Source organism: Siphateles boraxobius, unplaced genomic scaffold (genome assembly GCF_051911475.1).
Source record: "Siphateles boraxobius isolate OS27281-9 unplaced genomic scaffold, OSU_SipBor_1 26, whole genome shotgun sequence".
Lineage (NCBI taxonomy): Eukaryota > Metazoa > Chordata > Actinopteri > Cypriniformes > Leuciscidae > Siphateles > Siphateles boraxobius.
This window is the reverse complement of record NW_027508876.1, coordinates 2,355,202-2,378,613: the sequence shown is the minus strand read 5'-3', so window position 1 is coordinate 2,378,613 and position 23,412 is coordinate 2,355,202. Positions and strand designations below refer to the sequence as shown.

The following is a 23,412-nucleotide window of genomic DNA, read 5'->3' as shown; positions in this document are numbered from 1 at the left end:
TCCAATGAGCGCTCTCCATTAATGGCTGACTCTCTCTCATATCTTACTCCTTCTCACTCTTTCTAACCAAGACAGGTTCGAGATAGATGTTTTCTCTTGTCTAAAGTGTACTAAAGTGCATGGTTCTAGACAAATACACATTCTGCTCTATTAGTCTGGCTGAAAGCCTTAATGAAACGTAAACATCCCTGATAAGATTCCTGCAGATGTGATCACACTGTGTAACCAATCAATACATACTATGCTAATGGATTACACACACAGACAGTGTTTCATTAACATGTTCAAAGTCATTAGGATTACTATTTCGAGATGTGATTGATGGAAACAAGATTAAGCTGTTATAGTTAAGTGAAAATTACAAAACTGTAATACACTTTAAAGGAATGTTGCCGGTTCAATACAAATGACGCTGTATCCACAGAATGTGTGGCATGATGATGATGATTACCACTGAATAGTTTGGACTTCGCTTTTTGCGGTAATGTACTTACAATGCAAGTAAACAAAATTTGCAATTTTTCAAAAGTAGCATGAGACTATTAAGATAAAGTTAAAGATGATAATAAGCTTGGATGGATGGATGGATGGATGAATGGATAGATTATAGGTAGTATGTTTAAACCAGATTATAGGGGTAAATAAGTAAATGCTTAGACCATTTACAGCTCAAATAATACATATTTTTAAAGATAATTATAATTTAAACAGGTGAACAAAATGAGTTTATGCTTTTTAATTGGAGCACGTGGCCCTGCTTACGTATTGTAAGTGTCCACTGTATAATTTGTCTTTTTTTTTTTTTTTAAATACTGACAAAGTTTATGCTAATCATTTTCTGTGGTAATCAACATTTTTCCACAAACAATGTAAGTAGATCTTAATTTCTTTAATCACATTTACTTTTAGATTTAGTCCGGAGACAATTTAAACGGATTGCATAGAAACTACAAAATAAATTCACATAGAGCTCAACTGTGCTTTATTGGAATACTATTTGGGAAAGAGTTTCCTGCTTCTAAATGAACTCCCATCTGAAGCTTCATAATCCACGCTTTAGAAATAATAATAATAAGCACACAAAGAATCCGTAGGCCTGTATTACTGCTAGGCGTGTTATTCTGGCTGATAGCCACCGGCCACCATTTCAGCTCTTTCTAAAGACTCATTCAATGGTGATTTGAAAATTAACTTTCGAACAGATGCACTAATTCCATTTGTACTCTGGAATGCCCGGGCACTATGTAACCCAAGCCCGGCCGGAGCTGGGATAGAGCCAGGGTAAAAGGTTACGCTCCAACTGCTGGAGACTAGAGTGTGCTCTATCTTCCTGTTAATCAATATGGCTAGAGGAATAATGGACATAATCAGTGAAAGTGATTCTACTTTTCATCTGCCCGCATTTGCCACAAGCCTCAGAGGGCACACCTGTTCCTAAATCCCAACCAGTTTCCCCCAAAGAAAGGAGAAAAATAATTATCAAGATATCGGAGCTCAAAGCGAAGAAAAACAAACCAGCACAACGGGTTTGTGATGTCCCATAACGTCATTGCAGCTTTGTAATGGAAATCATTAAGCAGTTGTGGCAGAGGAAAACAGCTTTATACATATTACACTTAGGTACCATAAATGTAATTACTTCTGATGGACGTATGGGCCTTTTAAAGCACTGAACAATGGTTCAAAGAGATCACACACAAAAAAATCTCTTAAAAAACTCTTTCTGTAGCTATTGAACGTGAATGTACTTGCGAGGGAGCGCTTTAATCATTTGTTTTACACTCTCTAATTTTACTATGACATTGCATTTCCTTTAAGACGGCCCGTGATAATGAGTTGGGGGAAGGGGTTGCTTGTCCGCTGCCACTGTTTAACAAACTGCTTTGCTTGTTCTTGAGTTTGCAGTAATTACATCCTCTGCAGGAGCTCTGCGCATCCACACCTCCATTAAAACATCAACTCCCCGGTCTGCCAGCGGGACAACCCCCCACCAGGCCCTATCATTCACAAATTAACCCTGATACATTAGGGCCCAATGAGACGGACCGTTGCTGTATTTTATATCTTTTTCTATGCAGAGTTCCATAAAATAATAGGCTGAAATAATGAGTAAAAGTTTCCAGATGAAACTGCAGCTGGACCCAAAGCCACAAATTCAAACAGTTGAATTTTAAAAAGGAAATAGGTAGTTACCAATCAGTGTGGCATGTTATAAACTATCTAAAACTATTTTGAACATAATTTTATAAGTCAGCTATAAATACTATGCTTCAATCCCAAAAAGTAATTTGTCACACCACAGTTCTTTTTAAGTGAAAAGCAAACCTAAAAATATATATATATATATCAGTCGATTTGACAAAAGAAAAAATGTTGTGATAAGTCATGAAAATATTGTCTTATTGTATATATATATGTTTTTGTTTTTTTAACACGCAAATATTTTCAGATTTTGTTATCACAATTTTTTTTTCTTTTGTCAAATCAACTTTCTCCTTTATTGTATTAACTAATGTGTTTTATTGCAATGAACTTAAACATTAAGGCAACCACGTTACTTTAAGTTAAACCAACAATATTTTTCCTGTGTATATATATATATATATATATATATTTTTTTTTTTATCTCAATGTTCGGAAAAGCATTCATTTTCTATCCATGTTATTAAACAAAACTAAAAAAATCAAGAATAAAAACAATAATAATAATTGAATAATTGAAATTTTCATATTTTACCACAACAAAGAACATCTAAAACACAATATTATAGGCTGCACGGCTAGTAAACAAACACAGGCATCATATAACATAAAACCATAAATTAGAGATTCGATACAAACGATAACTTTCAATACAAATGTTAATTTGATATAGGTGTGATCTGCGCCTCCTTTAGTTATAAACTTGTATCTGGTCTAATTTGTGTTTCAAAAACAGCGTTCTGCAATTGTACACCTTGAGCAAACGTGATTGACAGGACTGGGCAGCCCGCCCCCGCTGCTCTGTGATTGGTGAGTGTCGAAAGGGGGGCGTGTCTATCCCGCTGTATTTTATACTCAGCGCGTCCTGCTCGACAGCACTGATTTGTATGAGAAAGGATCTCGTGAACACCACGAATGAATTAAACGCGTTTACACCGAGAGTTTTCTTGTTAACAGAGAAGTTTTGAACATTGAAACGCGGCTTTATTTTTTTTTTTTACAAAATCGCCAGAGCAGGAATAAGGAGAGGAAATCCGAAACGCTTGCATTTATTCCCTCAGCCATTTTGCCCTCGGCTATTTATTCTCGGTATGCAACCCAACCGCAACTCCGTGCCAAACAAGTGAAGCGGAGATGGGTCTGCTCTGCAACATCTGAACTCAACTATTTCCAGCGCTGCGTTGCTTGTGTTGACAGGGGGGAAAGGATGGAGTGCTACCTGTTGGGGATTTACCTGTTCCTCGCGCTTGCCCTACTGCCCCGGTCGAGCGGCACCATGGCCAAGGAGATCACCTGTCAGGAGATAGCCGTTCCTCTGTGCAAGGGTATCGGCTACAACTACACCTACATGCCCAACCAGTTCAACCACGACACGCAGGATGAAGCCGGCTTGGAGGTGCACCAGTTCTGGCCTCTGGTGGAGATCCAGTGCTCCCCGGATCTCAAGTTCTTCTTGTGCAGCATGTACACCCCCATATGCTTGGAGGACTATAAGAAACCCCTGCCGCCGTGCCGGAGCGTATGCGAGCGCGCGAAGGCTGGCTGCGCCCCACTCATGCGGCAGTACGGCTTCCCTTGGCCGGATCGGATGAGGTGCGATTCGCTGCCGGTGCAGGGCGCGCCAGACACGCTGTGCATGGACTACAACCGAACTGACTCCACCACAGTGTCGCCGGTGCTGTCCAAACCCACCAACTACCCAAGCAAAGCCTTTAACCCACACAAAAAGAAAAGCGGACGGGTTGGCGTCGGACCCAAAGCGACTAAACCCTGCGAGCCGGGCTGCCAGTGCCGCGCGCCGATGGTGGCGGTGAACAGCGACCGACACCCGCTGTATAACCGCGTCAAGACGGGTCAGATCCCCAACTGCGCCATGCCCTGCCACAACCCGTATTTCACCCAGGACGAGCGGACTTTCACGGCCTTCTGGATCGGACTTTGGTCGGTGTTGTGCTTCATATCCACCTTCGCCACCGTCGCTACCTTTCTAATCGACATGGAGCGGTTTAAATACCCCGAGCGCCCGATTATTTTCCTTTCGGCGTGTTACATGTTTGTGTCGATCGGTTACATTGTGCGATTGATCGCCGGGCACGAAAAAGTGGCCTGTAACCGGGAGTATGACGTGGAGCACATTCACTATGAAACCACCGGCCCCGCGCTGTGCACCGTTGTGTTTTTGCTGATTTATTTCTTCGGGATGGCCAGCTCGATATGGTGGGTCATCCTCTCGCTTACCTGGTTTCTCGCAGCGGGCATGAAGTGGGGCAACGAGGCAATCGCGGGGTACTCTCAGTACTTCCACCTGGCCGCTTGGCTCATCCCGTCCATGAAGTCCATCGCCGTGCTCGCGCTGAGCTCGGTGGACGGCGACCCGGTTGCAGGGATCTGCTATGTGGGCAACCAGAACTTGGACAACCTGCGGGGCTTCGTGTTGGCGCCGCTAGTGATCTACCTGTTCATCGGCACCATGTTTCTTTTGGCTGGATTTGTGTCGCTCTTTAGAATCAGACGTGTCATTAAGCAAGGTGGCACTAAAACTGACAAACTGGAGAAGCTGATGATCCGAATCGGGATCTTCACGGTGCTCTACACGGTTCCCGCCACCATCATCGTGGCGTGTTACTTCTACGAGCAGCATAACAGACAGAGTTGGGAGATCACACACAACTGCTCGTGTTTATTAGAGCAGGAGATAAAGAGACCGGACTATGCCGTCTTCATGCTCAAATACTTTATGTGCCTTCTGGTGGGCATCACCTCTGGAGTTTGGACCTGGTCCGGGAAGACCCTGGAGTCCTGGAGGAGTTTCTGCACGCGCTGCTGCTGGGGCAGTAAGGGCTCCGGTGGCTCCATGTATAGTGACGTCAGCACGGGATTAACCTGGAGGTCCGGTACCGCCAGCTCAGTGTCGTGCCCCAAACAGATGCCTTTGTCCCAGGTCTGAAACAAGAAAACCCTATTAATTGTTTGGGGGGTCTCTTAGCCTTTCAGTCATTTGCATACAAATGAACTTGTTGATGGTTTCTATTAGCTGAAGAACTGGTTGAAACAATACAGAAACAATTGCGTTTCGCTAATTCCATTCTATTGATATGGACATTACATGCAATCAGTCATTCTTAAGGAGAATTTGGGCATTATTGTTCCTAGTGGAGTAACACACGTCCCCAGCTTGCAGCATTTGTCTCCTTTACACTCTTTTTCCCCCCAAGATTTACGCATTTCAAATGATACTAAAATTCCATCCAATTGAAATATTCCTTACATGTTATTCGTATTGTGAAGTAAGAATTTTAAATGAGTAAAAACTAGAGCTTAATAAAACATTTATACTAAAGTATAATTCTTGATGGAACATTTAGGCTAGTTTATGTGATTTGTATTCTCAAATTAAATAAATAAATAATGACTAGGCTCTAGTTTTTTACTCATTTAAAATTCTTACTTCATAATATGAATAATATGTAATGGACTATTCAATTCGATGGAATTTTACTGTGAATTGAAATGAAAATCTTGGGAAAAAAAGGCTTAATATGTTTTGAGTGTACTTTTACACGTTGTTGTAAGACAAGTTTTAAATTGTCTGAACAATCAAAGATGGTTTAAATCAGCCTTAATGTCTTAGTGCCCAATTGTTATTGTTGTTATTGTTATTATATACGGGTTGTTGTTTTTTTAAATGCGATATGTATTTATACAAACTTGTAAATGGTGTATAAAAGAAGATTTATAAATTTATTGTACATTTGTATATAGTGTAGATGCCACATGAAAAAGCAAATATGACTTTTATTTTGACAATAAAACTTTTTGAGGAATCTGTATTTCTGGATTAATGAGTGCTCCGCATCTCTGCTGCTCTTTGTGGTCATTCCCATTGAAGATGCTTTTGTGGAGGAACTCTTTTAGCTATCTGGGGCCTAATTAGAGACAAGGGCCTTGTGCTGGAGAATCTCCGTAATTGTTGAACCCTTCACGTGCTGCTTGCTTCTTAATTTACTAAAAGAGGGCCGGGGACCGGGGTTTAAATGCAGGAAACCGGGCCTTTTCATCTGGGGAAACTTTGATCTTTCTTTTAAAGTCTAGAATAAAGGTGCCATGTAGATAGAACCTTTAGACTGAAGCGCCAAGATTTTTCATGTCTAATTTGAGACCGTTGTCCTTTGATCGACGTTATAGAAATGATTTGAAGCTCGGGGCCCCAGACATGTTTTGTTAGAGAGAACCTGTGACAGTTTAATTTTATTTAATACTATCAAAACGTCCTTTTTGAACTTCAGCTGTGGTATTAATGGTAGTTAGACTCACAGGGACAGTGAATGGAAACCTACAGGTGGTCCCTTGCGTAATCCACAGACCCTTTTTGTGGAGTTTCTTAGACAAAGAATGACAGAGAAAGTGTTGTAAAATGAAATGGTTCGTTTTGAGTCCTTTTTTATAAAATGTTACTTGGAATGTTTTATTTCTCTGTATTTTTAGCAAATGTAAAAGGGTAACCGGGTTTAATCAACTTCTCGAACTCATTTCATACTCTGCCTAACTCCAAGGAAACCAGATTGCCTATGATAAATCATTTACTCATAGACTCTAATGCAATGACCTAAAATCCTATGGCCTTTATGAAAGTCAGTAAATAGTGATATTTCTAACAAGTGTTTAGCTCAGACAGAAGGGCTTTTCACAGTTTCACAGACAGGGCTTAGATTAAGCCAGGATTAGGCCTTAGTTTAATTAGGACATTTAAGTAGTTTTAATAAACGTGTATACAAAAGACATTACTGGTTAGTATCTTGAGACAATAGGCTATAATGGCACTGACATGTTTTAAAATATGTTTTCAGTTAATACAGCTCAAACGTGTAATTCAGTCTGGGCCTAGCTTAAGCCTTGTCTATGAAACCGGGGGTTCGAGTTTGCAAGATCTTTTTCCCATTTCTGTTTGCACTTCATTTAAAAACTTGATGTGGTATTTCCATCTTTACATTTACACATACAAAACAAACATTTTGCTGCTGATGATGCTTCAAAAAGAGAAGGTAAGAAATTGTGGAAGCCGGTGTAAAGTTGTCCTTCATAAAAAAAATTAAGGCATGGTTAGAAAGCAAAGTACAATATTTGAAAAACAATTCGAGTGTATTTCTATAAATCTTCTGACAACAATTACGACTTATTTTGATGTACTGTGTCTCCACCTAGCGGCCAATGTGACGAATTACACAATTGTCATCATTTACTCAAAGTTGTTCCAAACCTGCATGAATTTCTTTCTTCTGCTGAACACAAAAGGCATTTTTAAGAATGTTGATGTTGCTGCTGGTCCTCACTGACTTCCATAGCATTTGTTTTTTCCTACTAGACGTCAGTGAGGACCAGCAACTGTTAATCTACCAACATTCTTTAAAAAGTGTGTGTGAAATCCTACAGGTTTGGAACAACTTTATGGTGAGAAAATTATTTTCATTTTTTGGTGACCTACTCCTTTAATTTGCAAGATTGTATCGTCTTAAATAGCCTAAAGTAGTGTAACTACACATTATCAGATGATTTGGTAAATTACACGTAGCCGATCAGATAGGCTAGTTCGAGGCTAAGTACTAAAGATATGTAAATTTCTATCCATCCGAGAGCAATACGCGAACATTAAGTGCATTGTGTGTTCTGTGTGAAAGTGTGGAAATGTTTAAGCGTTAACTTTAAGGCTACCGATAAATGAATTAATCAAATCTTCTGATCATCCATTATTTCAATGTATGTGTCGCTGACAGAACATAAAACGTTAACTATGAGAAAGTGTTGAAAAGTTATATTTAAAAAGGCCTATGCCTATATGAATAATATGTTGTCCTCAAAATCATTATTTGCTTTTAATCATTTTGGCGAGTTCATCAATATTATAAGAAAAATAACATGAGACCACAACCATTTGTAGTAGGAAGCGTTAATAGTTCGCTTTACAGACAGAATAAAACCATTGAGAGGCAAATCTTGCCTATGATTCCTCAAGAAAGCGTTCAAAAGTCAAACCCAGAAGTTCAATCTCAGGCCGCTTTATAGCCTACCTAATTGGTGACATTTTAAAACCAAATATAGCTAACATCTTAAAAATGTTAATGCAAAAATTATGTGACATGCAAATAAAATTTCGACCCATCTAATGGACTAATTATATGAAATCAATCAATAAAAGTAAAACCGTCATCGATAAATCGGAAACGAGCGTGATTTATCTTTAGCTACACTTGCGCTGAGGAAAGTAACAGACAACACGTGACGACACCGTTTACGCGCTGCAACAGCAGATGCCTGAACAATAATGTATACATGGATTTCTCGGCGACGTCATCACTGTTTGCGCACGCAGCCAGGGGGCAAAAGACCCGCGGTCTTCGTACCGGAGGAGGAAAGGGTTTCTGATGGCAGATACATTTGGATAGACGTACCCTGCCATGCATTTGGAGTTAGCCGTAATGATGTAACCAAGGCCCTTATGGACATACACCCAGGCACCATAAGGCTTGGCTTTAATGCCTTGCCTTTGATAGGGAGCACATCTGACCTCAACACGCAAAAATCCGGTGCAGCATCAAAGTACTTGACGAGCTGCACATGACCACATAGCACGTAGTTGTATGCATCAAGGGATTTGTACGCTCTAATCATTTCTCTTGTATACAGACTTGGTGTCTGAATTAGACAATTAGGCTATATATATATATACAATTGCTGGCCACTTCTTGTCATCCACAATCCAAAGATCGTCAGGTATTGCGGCTAGATCCGGCAAGATCTCACCATTGCTGAGAGTAAGTTTTTTAATATAATCGCCACGGTCGGAGGTAGTACTTCCCACATAATCCATCGTCAAATCTTTGATTTACAGTAAAGTAACATTACAGCCTATGTTTGCAGTCATGATATGTTGCAGGTCGTAAAGTAACGTAAACAAGGTTAACTTATTTAAAAGCAAATTCGGGCTCTATAGAGGCTATTAAATTACTAACTTAGTCTAACATGATAATTCATACATGCATCACGGTATGTCCGGATTTTGATCCGTAAACAGTTGGACGTTTTACATAATGTTATATTAATATGAAACACAAACAAACAGATCCATCTCTGAAATTGCAGTTTATTATTGAGTCAACAAGAAATTACAAACAATGCGAAATCTACGTTAATTACAATGTTCTTTTACAGAACTGGGCATAACAGATAGAGTTTTTTTTGCCCCCTGGATGCGCGCGCATCCGGTATTGTTTGTATACAAGAAACCCGTGTATACACGAGTCTTAAAATCTTTAATTGAGATTTAATTGATTATCCACATGGAAAAGTTAAAACAACAAAAGTATTATTTAAAGCAAGGCAAGGCTAGTTTATATAGCACGTTTCATACACTATGGCAATTCAAAGTGCTCTACAGAAATGAATTAAAATAATCACAAAATAAAAGCAAGGAAAATTAAAAATATGGTAGCCTAGTTAAAAGATGAATTAAAAGAGTAAAAAAGATTATAGCCTACATAGATTAATCTCTCATCTGGCAAAACACCGGTGTATCATATTTTTCATTCTCCCAGTTTTACTCATTTTCCCATGGTGAGTGCACCGTGTCTGGGGTGTTATTTCGTAACGTTATGCGTGTTAAGTTTCGTTGATTTAATACACCCTTACCTGACCAAATAAAGACAACTTCCGGGGTGCTAGATAGATCCCTGGCTCTGGCTGCGATCAATCCTAGTTTAACCTTTTCATTTTGAGGTGAACTATTCCTTTAAGTTTGATTGTAAAGACTCCTGTGACAAATAAAAAAATAAGCCAGTGGAGTGCATTACCAACTCTTGCCAGCAGAGGGCAGTAAGTCTCAGTGAGAGCAGTAACAGTGGAAGCTGCACACATGGGTGACAGTCAAGTTCCTTGGGTTCAAACCAATTTAGAACAAGATTTCACCTTAAATGTCATATCAAGAACAAACTCCAAAAACAACCTTAATTTTCTTCTCTTTGAATAAAAAAACACGTTGTGCAATACAATGCATTAATGCGGACACAATATGATAATAGCCATTAGAGGGCAATTCTCACACATCATATTTAAAAAATGCCGAGAATTGGCCAATTGCAACAACAACAACAACAAAAGTTTTTTAAAAAAAGCCTCAACGATGTAAGTTTACATGCTGGACATATTACAAAATTGTTGTAGTCCTTATAAACACCTTTAGCTTCCCCTGTTGATAATGTAATGTAATAAATTGCTTTAAAAGGTAAATCATTTTATAATGTTACAGTATAGTTTTAACTTGTTACAATAGGCCTGTGGATACATGCAAGCAGTTCATTTATACATTTGATTTATTCCCTGAGTCTACTTTATTCCCTGAGTGTACTTTTGAAGCAGTCCATAATGCCTAGCAGCAAGCAGCATCAGTGGTGTATAAGGACACATCATAAATAGACAGGTCTCTGGTGTGTTTAATAAGACACATGACTAACATTGTGAGGACAGAAGGGCTGCGGTCTAGGTGACTGTCCAACGCTAACACATAAAATTGTTTGCATGTTGCGGCTAGCTTCTGAGAGTCTGAAATGCGTGCATTGTCTTGCTCTCGTGTTACACCAGATTATGGAGCTCTATTTTAAGTGTTTGTTCTAAAGCTCCAAACCAAAATCCAGCAGGTCCTTGAAATAGTGTTACAAGCTACCTCCATAAATACAAAAGCAGTCTGGGCAGTAATTGCGTTATGATGGGGTGCTGTTGATTGAGACTTGACAGTCCCTGAGATTTTGCAGGCTAGAGGATTTTGGAGGCCCTTTAAAGCAGGTAGCACCTTCATACCCTCAGGGTTGTTCTTTTTAGGTGGCCACCCCAGTTGAAGCAGAAAGAATGTCAGTCTTAGCTTTTCATCCTCACAGATCTTGGGTGGTTGCAACCGGCCTGTTTTTAGAATGGCCTTAGCTGTCCCCTGATTGTAGCAGGGTCAAGGCAGGTCAAGGCCCGTCTGGTTGGTGAAAGAAAGAGCTAACACAAACATGAGAGAGGCAGGTGGATGCGGATAGGCATTGTTGTTTCAATGGGTGGCATGTATCATGACGTTGACATCTTCTAATAATACCTTGCATTTCACCGTGCTTCTACAAGCAATCTATTCCAGTCAAGTTCCAAACAACTTTTCTTTGCATCTCACGTGCGCTTGAAATGCTACTTCAGAACTTACAATGTATGAGAATACATGCTAAAAATGCCAGTAGCCAAATTCACATTGATAGTCTTCTGGAGTAACACTCAAACCCACTCTGACCTCTTCTCTTGGCCGTCTCCGATGCAAGTCGGTATGTCTTCACCGGTAGTCATTTCTACCAGAGTATATTGACCTACTCTTCGGGTACACACTGCATTTGCTCCAGAGACATCAATTGCACCTTGAGCAGCTAGTTTGTCCCTTCGTGGAGGGGGCGGAGGTTTGAGACGACTGTGTTTGCTAACTCGGATGGTTTTAGGACTTCCCAAAGGCTCAGTGGGGTACAGTGCCACTTCACTGCCCTCTCTTACCATCCCCTCTTCTTGGGTGGGTTGGTAGCTGCTGCTATCATCATTGTTGTTAGAACCAGGCATTCCAGAAATTGCAGACATTCCTCCAAGAGGTAAGGGTGGTGGAGGGTCATCCTCCAAAAGCACAGAAGCAGCTTCATCGCCACTCGAGTTTCTGGTCCCTCTTTTGCGGAACCCTCCCGGTCCCTTCACGTCTTGATTTGGCGGGATGCTGACATCCGCACCTTGATTCCCATTCGCTGACAGGTAGTACTGCTCCTCTGCGTACATCTTCTCCACCAGCATCTTTCTTTTGCTTTTTTGCCTCACAGAGCGCTTGATGGCACAGATAAAGTCGCACATGTTTAGCAGCAAGGACAAAGCAGCTGCCCCCAACATGAAGTTCAGCAGGATGGTTTTCTCAGTGGGTCTAGAGATGTAGCAGTCCACTATGGTTGTGCAGGGTGTCTGCTGACACATGAAGCGTCTGGGGATGTGAAAGCCAAACAAATAATAATGGGCAGCTCCAAATCCAGCTTCTACAAGTATCCGAAGCAACAAATGCAAGATGTAGGCTCCTGTGAAGTACTCCACTCGCCCCTTCTCAGCCTTCACAACGGTCTTACAAAGAGATGCTTTCCCGAACGATTCTTGATAGTCTGCTTTTATGGACTCAGAAGTTCCGCTATCAGCAGCTATGCCAGAACTCACTTTGTGGATCACATAGATGACAAACATCATGTAGGGAAGGCACAGGGTGGTGAGCTGCACCAGCCAGAATCGGAAAAGGGAAAGAGGGGCAAACATATCATAGCACGCATTGGCACAACCAGGCTGAATGGTGTTACACACAAATCGCTCCTGCTCATCCTGGTAAAGGGGATAACCAGCAAACAGCAAGACAGGGATCCTTAGGAATACCACCAAGATGAGCCATGCTTTCCCTAAGGAAAGAAAACAAGCATACAGTTGATACAGATCTTATTCTGAAATAAACTATAATGTTCCTTTTCAAATTGATCTGGATATGGACTTAATGTTGTTCAATTGAACAAATAAACTAGACAGGTATTCTTTTGACAAATGAAAGTTCAGTATTGTTTTGATGTCAATATATAAGATATGCCTACATACTGTATATGTTTTAGACTAGAGTATATGTAGCAGTAGACTGGCAGGATCATATCAATTGTGTGCTTGACATTCAAAGGATATTGTTTCTGATGTTATGGCTTTGCCTAAATACTTACAATCTTACATCTACGTTAAAGAGATTTCGTCACTTTACAGACATTTTAGAGAAGATGTATACAAATAAATCATCTTAGGTTGCACCTTATTTTACAGTACGCACACTTTCAGTACTGGTAATATAAGGTAACTACATGGGTTAAAGTTAGTTTTAGGGGTAGGTTCAGGGTCAGTTGCTAGTTATTACCCAGGTATAACTATAATAACTACATTGTATGTACATGGGGAACAGGACTGTACAATAAAGTGCTGCCTCATCTTTATTTTGCATTATGCATAAACTGTCAAAACTCTGTAAATACTAAACAATGATACAATGGCCCCAAAAAGTATTTGGACAGTACAGAATGTATAAGTATTATTGCATGAGATACAAAATAAATAAATAAACAAACATGTGGCATCTGCCAACAAATTAGCTGTTTTTTAAATGAAGGAACTGGTGTCAAGGTGATTCACATGGGACAAAGTCAGGTGTAGTTTATCACATTTATTACCAACATCCACTAATGTTTGACAACCAGCAAGTGTGCAAATACTTATCCTCATTATCTTCAAACAGTATTTCTATTGTTTTATCATTTAAAATCTAACAAACTTATGTGCATGTAAAAATGTGCTATCTTTAAAATAAATGTCGTTTTCTTTTTTTAAATCAAATACAATGACATTCAGACATTGTTGGTATGGTTTAAATGCACAAATACTTTCTGGAGCTTCTGTATAAATGCGTTTTAAAATAGTAAAAAGTGTACACATACCTGTGAGGGTGACGTTGTGGTTCAGAGTTATGAATATCATGCCTGATGCAGCTAGTTTAGCCATGCCAGCAGATTTAGGCCTCCAAACCCCAATAGTGTAGCACAGAATATCTCGCTGGTCAAAGCACAGCCCACTTGATTCCACATAAGAAAACGAGTTTTACAGACTGTATTAAACTCAGTCCAAGCAGGCATTCAAAATAAACCCCATTTACAAGCACTCAAAATCCTCTTCAGGTCCTTTTACACCAGGTTCGGTGTAGTCCGCAACGGTAAGACTCACGAGTAACCACCAACTTGGCTTCCTATCTTACCTCTTCCTCCGTCCTGACAACAACTGTTCTCAGACAACAGAAGACGAGAGATGTGAGCTCCATTGTGGGGCTATTCTTACCCACCAAAGGCATGCCGGCACGCAGGCCTTGCTGTGATATTTGGACTCTGTTTGTCCTTACAGGAGAATAACTAGCTGCATCAGGCATCAAATAACCCGTATTAAATCCTCATGTATGATGGAAAGTATTTCAATGCCAGTTAATAGAGGGTCTTGAGTGGCATAATCCTTGGGAAAGACTCTTTCTGTCGACATGAGTTTAATTTTGGTGCATTTGTTTGATATTAAGATAATAAAGGCATTTACATAACTGCGAGAGTTTTGTTGGGTGTCGAGATCACGCAGCAAATTTAATGGTTTCACTTTATTTTGATGTTTGACTAACATATTCTGTTCTCTATTTAACGCTGCACCTACATGTCTATTAACTCTCATAGTGTTAGTTGAGTATTAGTAGACTGGTGTTAGAATAAGTTGACATGCATGTAGCTGCAAAGTTACTTTGTCAAAAGAATGTTCAAAAGAGACCATCAAAATAAAGTGTTACCAATTTAATTTGAAAACTTTTAATCTGAAACTATGAGGTCCCTTTATGGTTGGCTTCTATCAGCGATGCGCTAGGTTGTTATTATACGTTATTAAAAAGAAGCCCCTCTTTAACTCTGTCCTTGTGGTTTTTGACATGACTGGATGCCTTGGGATCATAGTAGATCATGATGGAATCTCTAGAAGCTTTTAGACCTCTCTAAATGACCTCTGAATGAGGAACATCTAGACAGCTTTTGAAGGACTTGCGTTCTAATGAATGGAGACTTATAGATACACAAATTATATATTGGCAGCTGCTAGTGAAGACTTAGTGTAAAACATGGTTTGATATTTTGGATGCATTAAGGGAAGTTGTAGTGTGTCTGTAAGTTTATATATAATGTTATTCATGAACAAGTTTATTAAAGGCTGTTTTGCATCGAACTTTCTTGGGTTCTGCTTAAATATTATTATTAATCTGTCTTGGGGAATCACGTAGGGAGATTATTTCTTTTTTTGGAATGTGTTTATAAGATTAATTACACTAGGAGTACAGCAAATTGCATCCTGTTTGAAAAGTGGGTAGGCGAACAACAGTTTAATTTTATGCCTGTATGGAAAAGACAATGCAACTCATACAGCAATTGCAAGTCTAAGCAAATTTGTTCTTTTCAACACACGAATACATTTTCCACATTTGTGATGATTGACAATTCAGAGCAAATGATTGTTAATACAGCCTTAAATATTTCAATAATTTCTTCTTTCTGGCCTCCCTATCTCTGTAATTGGATTAGCTGGCCAGCTCTGCTAGATTAAGGTCCATTTTAAGGCAACTAGCAATGGTGTAGTTCACCAGGGACACATTTAGAGGTTCAAAGCCAAAGACTTAGGATGGAAATGAATAGACCATATGCTAAATACAGAATGACCTTCCTTTATTATAGCTAATGCATTATTTTTGGACATTGAACTATTTATTTAATATAGTTAAGTTAATGCAATGTATGGCTTTATAGCTCCAACATTCCATTTTTAAAGCAATGAACTGTATTTTATTCATAGTATTTATTGAATAATAATAATAATAATAATAAATATAGCTGCAATCAACCATTACCAGGCCCAAGCGCAAGATGACAACAACAGTTGCCAACATGGCTGGGAGTGTCAGACCAACTGCAGCAAGGAGCAATTAAAGACATTTCAAGAGAATTTTGGGCAAATGGCTAAAAAAAAAACATATATACAGTAACTTATATAAGATGATTTAATTGTTTATCACTTTCGACAGATAGGTGTCACAGTTACAAAATCGATGTGATGTGGTCAGAGTGAGGTGACAATGACACATACAAAGTTTGGTGTCAAATTGTGAAGGCATGGCAGAGATAAAGCCCGAATAGTCATTTTGGCAGCATAACTCAAATTTGATGCTATAGTATACAAAAACGATTTCGTCTATCGACACGAAATCCATAACTTTTAGTCTGGAGATGATACAATTCGATTTTGGTGAAAATCGGACGAATGGTCTAGGAGAAGTGCGAAAAAGAAGGTTTTAAAAGAAATAAAAGATGACGGAAAGGAAGTTTGGGCAAATATGGCAAACTTGGTATCTATGTTTCTGGCATAACCCAAGGAAACTATTAAGACCAGAGTCATTACAATAAGCAAATTCATTAAAATGTTATTAGCATTTTTGGAAATTTAATTATAACTTTTGACCAAAAGGTGGCGCTGTCTCAAAGAACACTTTGATGTCTATATAGTATCTCTTTTAAAGAGGCAGTATGATGCTTTTTAATGGTTTTCGTTTCCTTTATGATCTATTTGTGCATGATTTGTTACAAAGTTACAAAGCTCACAGTGTCCCACAAACGGGATTTATTTTAACAGAGAACTGATCCAGACCTGCCAAAAATGCCTCGATCGAAGTCCAGATATTGTTTTCCCAAATGTCTGTCACAGTGTGAAATATTATCACAATGCTCACGTAAAGGCATAGAAAAGAAGACAAGGCTTCAGTGAATTGTAGTGTTGTCACCACGTTGTGGAGATGCTGTTCGTTTCGATGCGAAAGCAAAACCCCTTTGATTATCCTTCCAAAAACGGATGAAATCAGGAATTGCAGAGTTGGTTCCAATCGATCTGCTTGATCATCTGCATTTTCAGAATCTGACATGGGCCCTGATACGGTAAAACTGATGACATTATTAACTGTTTGTGTTCACAATTGCTATTGAAGCCGTAGCTTTTGGTTATGGTAAGGGCTGTTCCATTTCCGACAAACGCTTGAGGTGTTTGGCCAATCAGAATGCACTGGGTTATCTGGCCTATCAGAGCACTCTGGGCTTTCTTTTTTTTGGAAGCAGGGGCTTTGTAGAAATCAGATCTACAATACTAATAATAATAAATTACAATTAAAAAAATAGCTATTATTTTGCCACCAAAAGTCAACCTTACTTTTTTTTTTAAATGTGAATGTTTGTGCAGAAATGTAAAAAAAAAAAAAAAAAAAAAAATCTACCCTGAAAAATATTCACTTCCAATATATTTTATAATGTAGTCCCTAATCCTGTATAATAAAAACAGGATCAATGAAAACACATCAAATCAGTTTTATTGCAACTTTAAAAGTTTATTCTTGTGGCGGTTTCTAAACATTGTTTCTGAACTGGGAGCATCAGTTAAAAATCATATTCCGAGAACCAAAGAAACTGCATGCAACCATTGTAGCCTCCAGCTCCTGACCGCAGGCGACTGGGTTCACTTAGTTAAACAGAAAGTAGAATGAACTAAGATCATACATAGGAGATAGGATTCAGCCTTTGGCACAATGAAAACAGATATCGAGGAAGGGTTTGACCTTTGGAACAGAAACAAATGACAACAACAATGTATTATTCATGATAACAGGCATCCAACCAGTGACTGAATATAAAATTAGAACTCACAATTACAGCAGTTTTCTTATTTTCACAGGAAACCATTTATAGTATAAATGTTCTGAAAGATCTGAATTTGTAATTTCCTAGAAATTGCAATGAAAACGAGAAGGATTACAGAGAGACAGATGGAAAGATCAAGAGAGAGGTATTAAATAAGAATCAAAAAACTCTGCAGAGGTAGAGTTCAGTGCACACGGCTAAAACACGCCACTCACTCGAGTTTACAACACCTTCAGATCCAACGCTGGGCTGCTTCCTCACATGCTCACAGAAATAAATACAATAATACAATCTTCAAATGCTTTTAATCAGTCTTTCCATTGTTTCCCAGACTTCAAACCATTTCCAACACTCTTAAAATGTGCAGAGGGAGTCTAAAGCGCCACCATTTACAAAGAACAGATCTTCCTTGAGAAGAACATCCTTCATCTTTAGGAAATAAACCAAAACAAACATCTGTGTTCGCGGTCTTAGCTTCACGCTTTGTCCAGAATGTTTGTCACAAGATGTGCTAAAAGTAATTAGACACGAGTGCTGAATCTCACGAACCAGTCAAGAACATGTCTGGGTTATATTTCACTTCAAAATCAAAAGAAATTAAAAATTATATATTGTATGAATAAGATAATTAAGCCTATTAACCACATTCCCCCCCCCAAAAATTTAATTCGTATGGAAACTTGTTTACGTCAAGTTTGTTTACGGCGACTTGAATTGTGAGATATAAACTCACATTTGCGAGAAAAAAAAGTCAGAATGGACTATTTCTTCCAATTCCGAGTTTGTTTCGGAATTCCGACTTTTTTTCCCTTCACAAGAAATTCTGTATTCTGACTTTTTTCTCAGAAACTCTGAGAAACTTTCTCAGAAATAAATAAAATATTATGGCCCTAAATTAGGCTTAATTGTCTTCATGCAAAATATAATTTCCTATTTTGTCTTTTGATCTTGTAAACAATGTATAACTCTCGTATGTCCAGTTGGATGTGTTAACATCACATAGCCGACTCACAGTATTGTATACAAAGACACAAAGTGTGCAGATTATAGATAAAATTATTTAAGTACATTTGTTAAGACTTTTTTGGGCATTGGAAAATACAAAATAAAAAAAATCTAGATTATAATCAATGTAAGAATAAACACACACTGCTTGAAAATAATGGCCATTTTGATGTCATCTGTAGCAAGAAGAATGGAAAATTGCTTTCTTTTATCATTGCTGCTAAAATGAAAAGTTACATTAATGTCAACATAACATTGGGAAATTGCTTTACCACTTTTTGTGGTGCATAAAAAAAGGTTTAACTCAACTGGAAATTCAGTTGAGGACAGAATAAAGAAAAACAACTCTATAACAGCGCTTCAAAACGGTGTCAGATCCCAGAAGATGGACTTATTCCTGACAAAACAACCAACATATTTATATTTTTCAAATTCTTATCCATCACTGACCAGAATTTAACACGAAAACTAAATACTGGTCACATATAAATATCTCAAGATCATAATTCAATTTCTTTAAGTAGCTTTAAGTATGTACAATATACAAAAGATATTTTTGGAAGTTCTAATTGTCAATAAGTCTCACAGATGAATATGTCTCAGTCTCTCTTGGCAGACGGATCACAATGTATATAACAAATCATTATCACACACATCTGATAGCGTAACTCAACACTTGCTGATCTTTTGAACTGGGAAGAACCGATTTCAAAACCAACTAACTTCTTTTGCTAAACACTAATTTTGTTGTCTTAATGAGAATGGAAGATAGCATGGTTAAATTTGATATTCTATATCTAAGGACATATCCCCGCTGAACGCAGGCACCACAGGTGATGGCAGTGGATACAGCAGGAATTCCTCTTCTTCACCAATTCAATCCAGTCTCTGGTTTGACGCATTGTAATTGACAAATAAAACACTGCAATCTGTCCGAACATTTTTATCGCAGTGGACCCATTAGCCTGACCTTTAATAGCATGTTTTTGGACTTCAAGACATCAATTGTAACCAAAAGGAACCAAGGACCCTTTCAAAAATTAACTCCAATCTTTCTAGCATGTTTTGTATACAATAGAGGACAGAGCATGTATTGCTTTGAGAATTTGGAAATGACTGACACAGCATGTGTATATCCATCGTTTGTTGAAGCGAAGGGTGAGACGGGTATACAAATAATAAGAATGTGAAGGTTATACAAGGTCATGGAACGTCATTGTTGGCTTTGTAGAAAGAAAAAAACTTTGATTACAGTATTACAACATCCAATTTCAGTCTATTTTGACATAGTAAATTTTCAATTGAAACGTATTTTTTCACGGCATCCAATTACTGTAATTTCCGCTTCAAAAGGAAAGTCCCAGGAACGTTACATGGAAACGCACAACACTCTCCTTTTGTAAATACAAAGCCAACTTCCATTAAGACTAAATGACACAAACTGCCTTGATCAAGTATTACAAATTGGAAAAAAGAATAAAAAAGAAATTATTAAAAAAAATAAGAAAAATAATCAGACTAAACAGATATCCAAATTGTATATTTTCCCATTAATGTGCATTATTAAAGACTATTTTCAGATTAATAAACTGTCATTAAGGATGCTTTTAAATTAATTAAAATAAATCTTAAACAAAATGTTAACTACAGTGGTGATTTACTAGTGTGATCAGCTCACGGAAAAAAATACTTTTAGGAATGATATCTTGAGAAGTGGTTGATTTTGGCCATCTTGATACGACACATCCAGGTGAAACTTTTCTAACCAGACAACATCATGGTGCGAATACTTCCTCACCTAGAATGGCAAACATGTATGACACAGAGCTGTTGGAATGCTGTCCCAGTCATTGGGCATCTTTCTCCCTCGTTTATATATCCTCCTGTTTTTCTGAAGTGCAGTAGCAGTGTCCTCCTCTCTCTCTCTGTCTCTCTCCTATAAGCCACAGGTTGGAAAGTGATCTTTGTGTGGGTGTCTCGTATATACAGCAGCCATACGACCAGCAGGGAGAAAGGCTCAAGAGTCTTGTGGAGGTACGAAGCATGTATGTGTCCTCCTAGAGAACGCTTCTTCTGACAGTTTCTTTTTCTCAGTCTCTCGTGAAAGTCCCCAACGTCCACCGATATTAGGATATGATGGCCGGGGACCATCTGACCACTGTCAGGTTATCTGCACTCACTGAGCGCTTCTTGGCTCCTTTTCTCAAGTCTTTATATTTGTCGTCACAAAGCCTGGAGATCGCCTGTGAGAAACATGAGAAGGGGAGATAGACACAATTTAAATTATTCCTGTGATCAAAGCTGAATTTTCAGCATCATTACCTTCAGAAATCATTCTAATATGATGATTTGCAGCTCAAGAAGCATTTCTGGTTATTATCAATGTTGAAAACAGTTGTTCTGCTTTTTATTTTTTGTGGAAACCGTGACACATATTTCCCGATTCTTTAATGAACAGAAAGTTCAAAAGAACAACTTTTTATATAACATTTAAAAATGTAAAAAAAACACAACATTTAAAACCTCTTAAATGTCACTTTTTCCAATATAGTTAGTTTCATTTTCTTTTATAAAACAATTTCTTAAACAAATCTTAATGACCGCAAACATTTTAATGATAGTGTATTGTGACCTTATAGTGACCTTTTCAACATAATTTCTACCTTTGCATTTTCACTCTCTGGGATTTTAATGAGACCATAATATTGCCTTTTCTCAGTTACAAATACATCTTTAATTACTTCCATTTAATAACACTGATCATATTAGGAAAAAATAACATTTAAGCATCTAAATTACTTTTAAAGCTTTTATGTATTTCTTTGACTTAGGCCCAGAAAACTATTTTTTAAATGTTTCCAGGTTTTTTATGACTGTGGAACTGGACCATCAGAAGACTTTCCATGAACTGGGTCTGAATGGATATAGGCAACAGTTTAAAAGTATAATTATAGTGTATATATCTGTATACGATTATATTCGATACAGTATTTCTATTCTGTAGAACAAACCACCCAAAGCTGCCCTTACTCAATTTGTTCCCCAGGGTTCTGTTCTAGAACCTTTTTTTCTTTTCTAAATTATCTAAATTATTATTATTATTGGCTGAATTATGAGAGATGACAATAACACTGAGTAGAAACAGAATACACATTTTATACAGGTTAAAGTGTCACAAAAGTATTGGCCAAATCTGTACTTTCGGATGCACAAACCAAATTTCCAAATACAAACACCTCCAAGAATAAACCAGAAAAAGTTTCAATATTGCGACAAGATACAGCTTGCATCCGTTATTTTGAGATGACAGCTGATTGTGTGTGGGAGTGTATAAAGAGGGCCAGTGCAGTATGAAAGCGGGGGGCTGGTCCTCGTGAAAGAACTAGATCACAAACCACTGACTGACTGATTGAGCTGTCCACCCACAGACCACTGACTCTAGATGGGCTAGTACAACACCAAGAGCAACCACACACACCAACACACTGAACTAAGATCATTATAGGCCTGGTCTAGTCAGGACTGTAATTGGGCAGCATCGAGGCTGAACGCTGGCAAAAGACACATATGGGGATTCAGGCGAGGTAATTACTCTGCTGCTACTGAACCAATGGCCCAATACAACATGTCACCATATTCCTTCTTTTTGAGAGTTATAACAAAGCAAGCTTTTAAGTTTCACTGCCATATTCCTTATAACTTTTTGGAATAGATTAAATTTAACAATCTGCCAAGATATTGAACTTTCTTGTTAAGGGGGTGGATTGGAATCCACTTCTGCTTCAATGTATATGTAATGAGTGATTAATAATCAAGGATAAGCATTTCTACATAAATAATTTCTATATTAATTAGAATATAATTTAAAATACTTTTAATCATATGTGGGGTCCAATACCACCACACTTGGATAACATAGAATCCATACCACACTGGGATGTGAATGTGCTCTAAAATTACAGTCTTAGTTAAATATCCTGAGCTATATAATGTGTGTTAGTAATTTGAAGTGGTCTTGACCCCCTCACCTCCAGTTTCTGGGCCTTGTCTCTGCTGAGAGGCTCCAGGGGAAAGTTGAGGTTGTTCGCCTCGGAAAGTGAACGCAAGTCAAAATAGTACTTGGCGTAGACGCTCGATGGAACATTAATATTGAACTGAAGCAGCTCCAGAAATTGCCGCTCCAACTCGTTCCTGGTGAGAGAGAAAGAAAGCAAAGATAATTAGCTTTGTGAATGTTCCTTCTGACATTTGTCAGTGGGTGGAAATAAGCGAAAAGAAAATCTTGACAGTCTAGCTATTCAAGAAAAGCATCTTTCAATGAAAATCAATGCCTTTTCATTTTAAAACCTCAATTCTGACAAAAAAAAAAAACCAACCAGTCCTGATCCGTTCATATTAAAAAAAAATCTTCCTTTATACATCCCCAAATTTCACAGCACTAGCAAAACTTCTTTACTACCAACCACATAATTATTCCAACCGGCCAACTAAATATAGCCAACAGAGACACTTCTGACAAAAAAAGACAACAAACACTAACAAACCCACACTCTCTGGTCCTCTGCTGTTTGTGGAATGCTTTGAGGACAATATAACGGCCTCCGTCACTGAATTTATAGTCAGGACTTTAAAATAACTGTGTACTCAGGAGTTGAAAGGACAGATGTGACAACATGCTGAAAGTGTGAAGTGTGTATTTATATTTGTCAGGTCAATTTTGCCTTCAGGGAAATTATATACGGTACCTTAATTTCTTCAGATGCTAAAAAGTCATATCTTATAAGCATCAATAGCTGTTTCCATCAAAAGTTGCAAAAGACATTTAAGCCGTTTTTTCCCA

At 38.2% G+C, this 23,412-nt stretch overlaps 3 protein-coding genes across 5 annotated transcripts in view; 1 reads left to right on the top strand and 2 right to left on the bottom strand.

Annotated features, from left to right (window-relative positions):
- The first annotated feature begins 3,082 nt into the window (after window positions 1-3,082).
- Window positions 3,083-6,026, top strand: fzd8a (frizzled class receptor 8a). Its single transcript, XM_077244146.1, has one exon. It carries the CDS (start codon window positions 3,410-3,412, stop codon window positions 5,147-5,149), a length of 1,740 nt encoding a protein of 579 aa, XP_077100261.1. The 5' UTR covers window positions 3,083-3,409; the 3' UTR covers window positions 5,150-6,026.
- A 3,300-nt stretch (window positions 6,027-9,326) lies between these two features.
- On the bottom strand, window positions 9,327-14,041 carry gjd4 (gap junction protein delta 4). The gene is made up of 2 exons (XM_077244037.1): window positions 13,755-14,041; window positions 9,327-12,686 (listed from the first exon to the last, which is right to left on the bottom strand). The coding sequence occupies exons 1-2, from the start codon at window positions 13,816-13,818 to the stop codon at window positions 11,497-11,499; spliced, it is 1,254 nt and encodes a 417-aa protein (XP_077100152.1). The 5' UTR covers window positions 13,819-14,041; the 3' UTR covers window positions 9,327-11,496.
- Window positions 14,042-17,236: 3,195 nt separating this feature from the next.
- ccny (cyclin Y) overlaps window positions 17,237-23,412 on the bottom strand; it is an 80,857-nt gene continuing 74,681 nt past the window's right edge. For all 3 annotated transcript variants that reach the window (XM_077244150.1, XM_077244151.1, XM_077244152.1), the window contains 2 exons: window positions 22,601-22,763; window positions 17,237-20,815 (listed from right to left, as the gene is read on the bottom strand). In XM_077244150.1, coding sequence (XP_077100265.1) covers window positions 20,699-20,815; window positions 22,601-22,763 — 280 coding nt within the window. In that variant the 3' untranslated portion in view covers window positions 17,237-20,698. The remainder of the gene's footprint in view (window positions 20,816-22,600; window positions 22,764-23,412) is intronic.

Bases quoted from the DNA above. Each gene is read 5' to 3' on its own strand.
- fzd8a (XM_077244146.1), top strand. From the start codon at position 3,410: ATGGAGTGCTACCTGTTGGGGATTTACCTGTTCCTCGCGCTTGCCCTA.
- gjd4 (XM_077244037.1), bottom strand. From the start codon at position 13,818: ATGGCTAAACTAGCTGCATCAGGCATGATATTCATAACTCTGAACCAC. The intron at 12,687-13,754 runs GTATGTGTACAC...TTCTTTCCTTAG, and splicing joins CCACAACGTCACCCTCACAG to GGAAAGCATGGCTCATCTTG.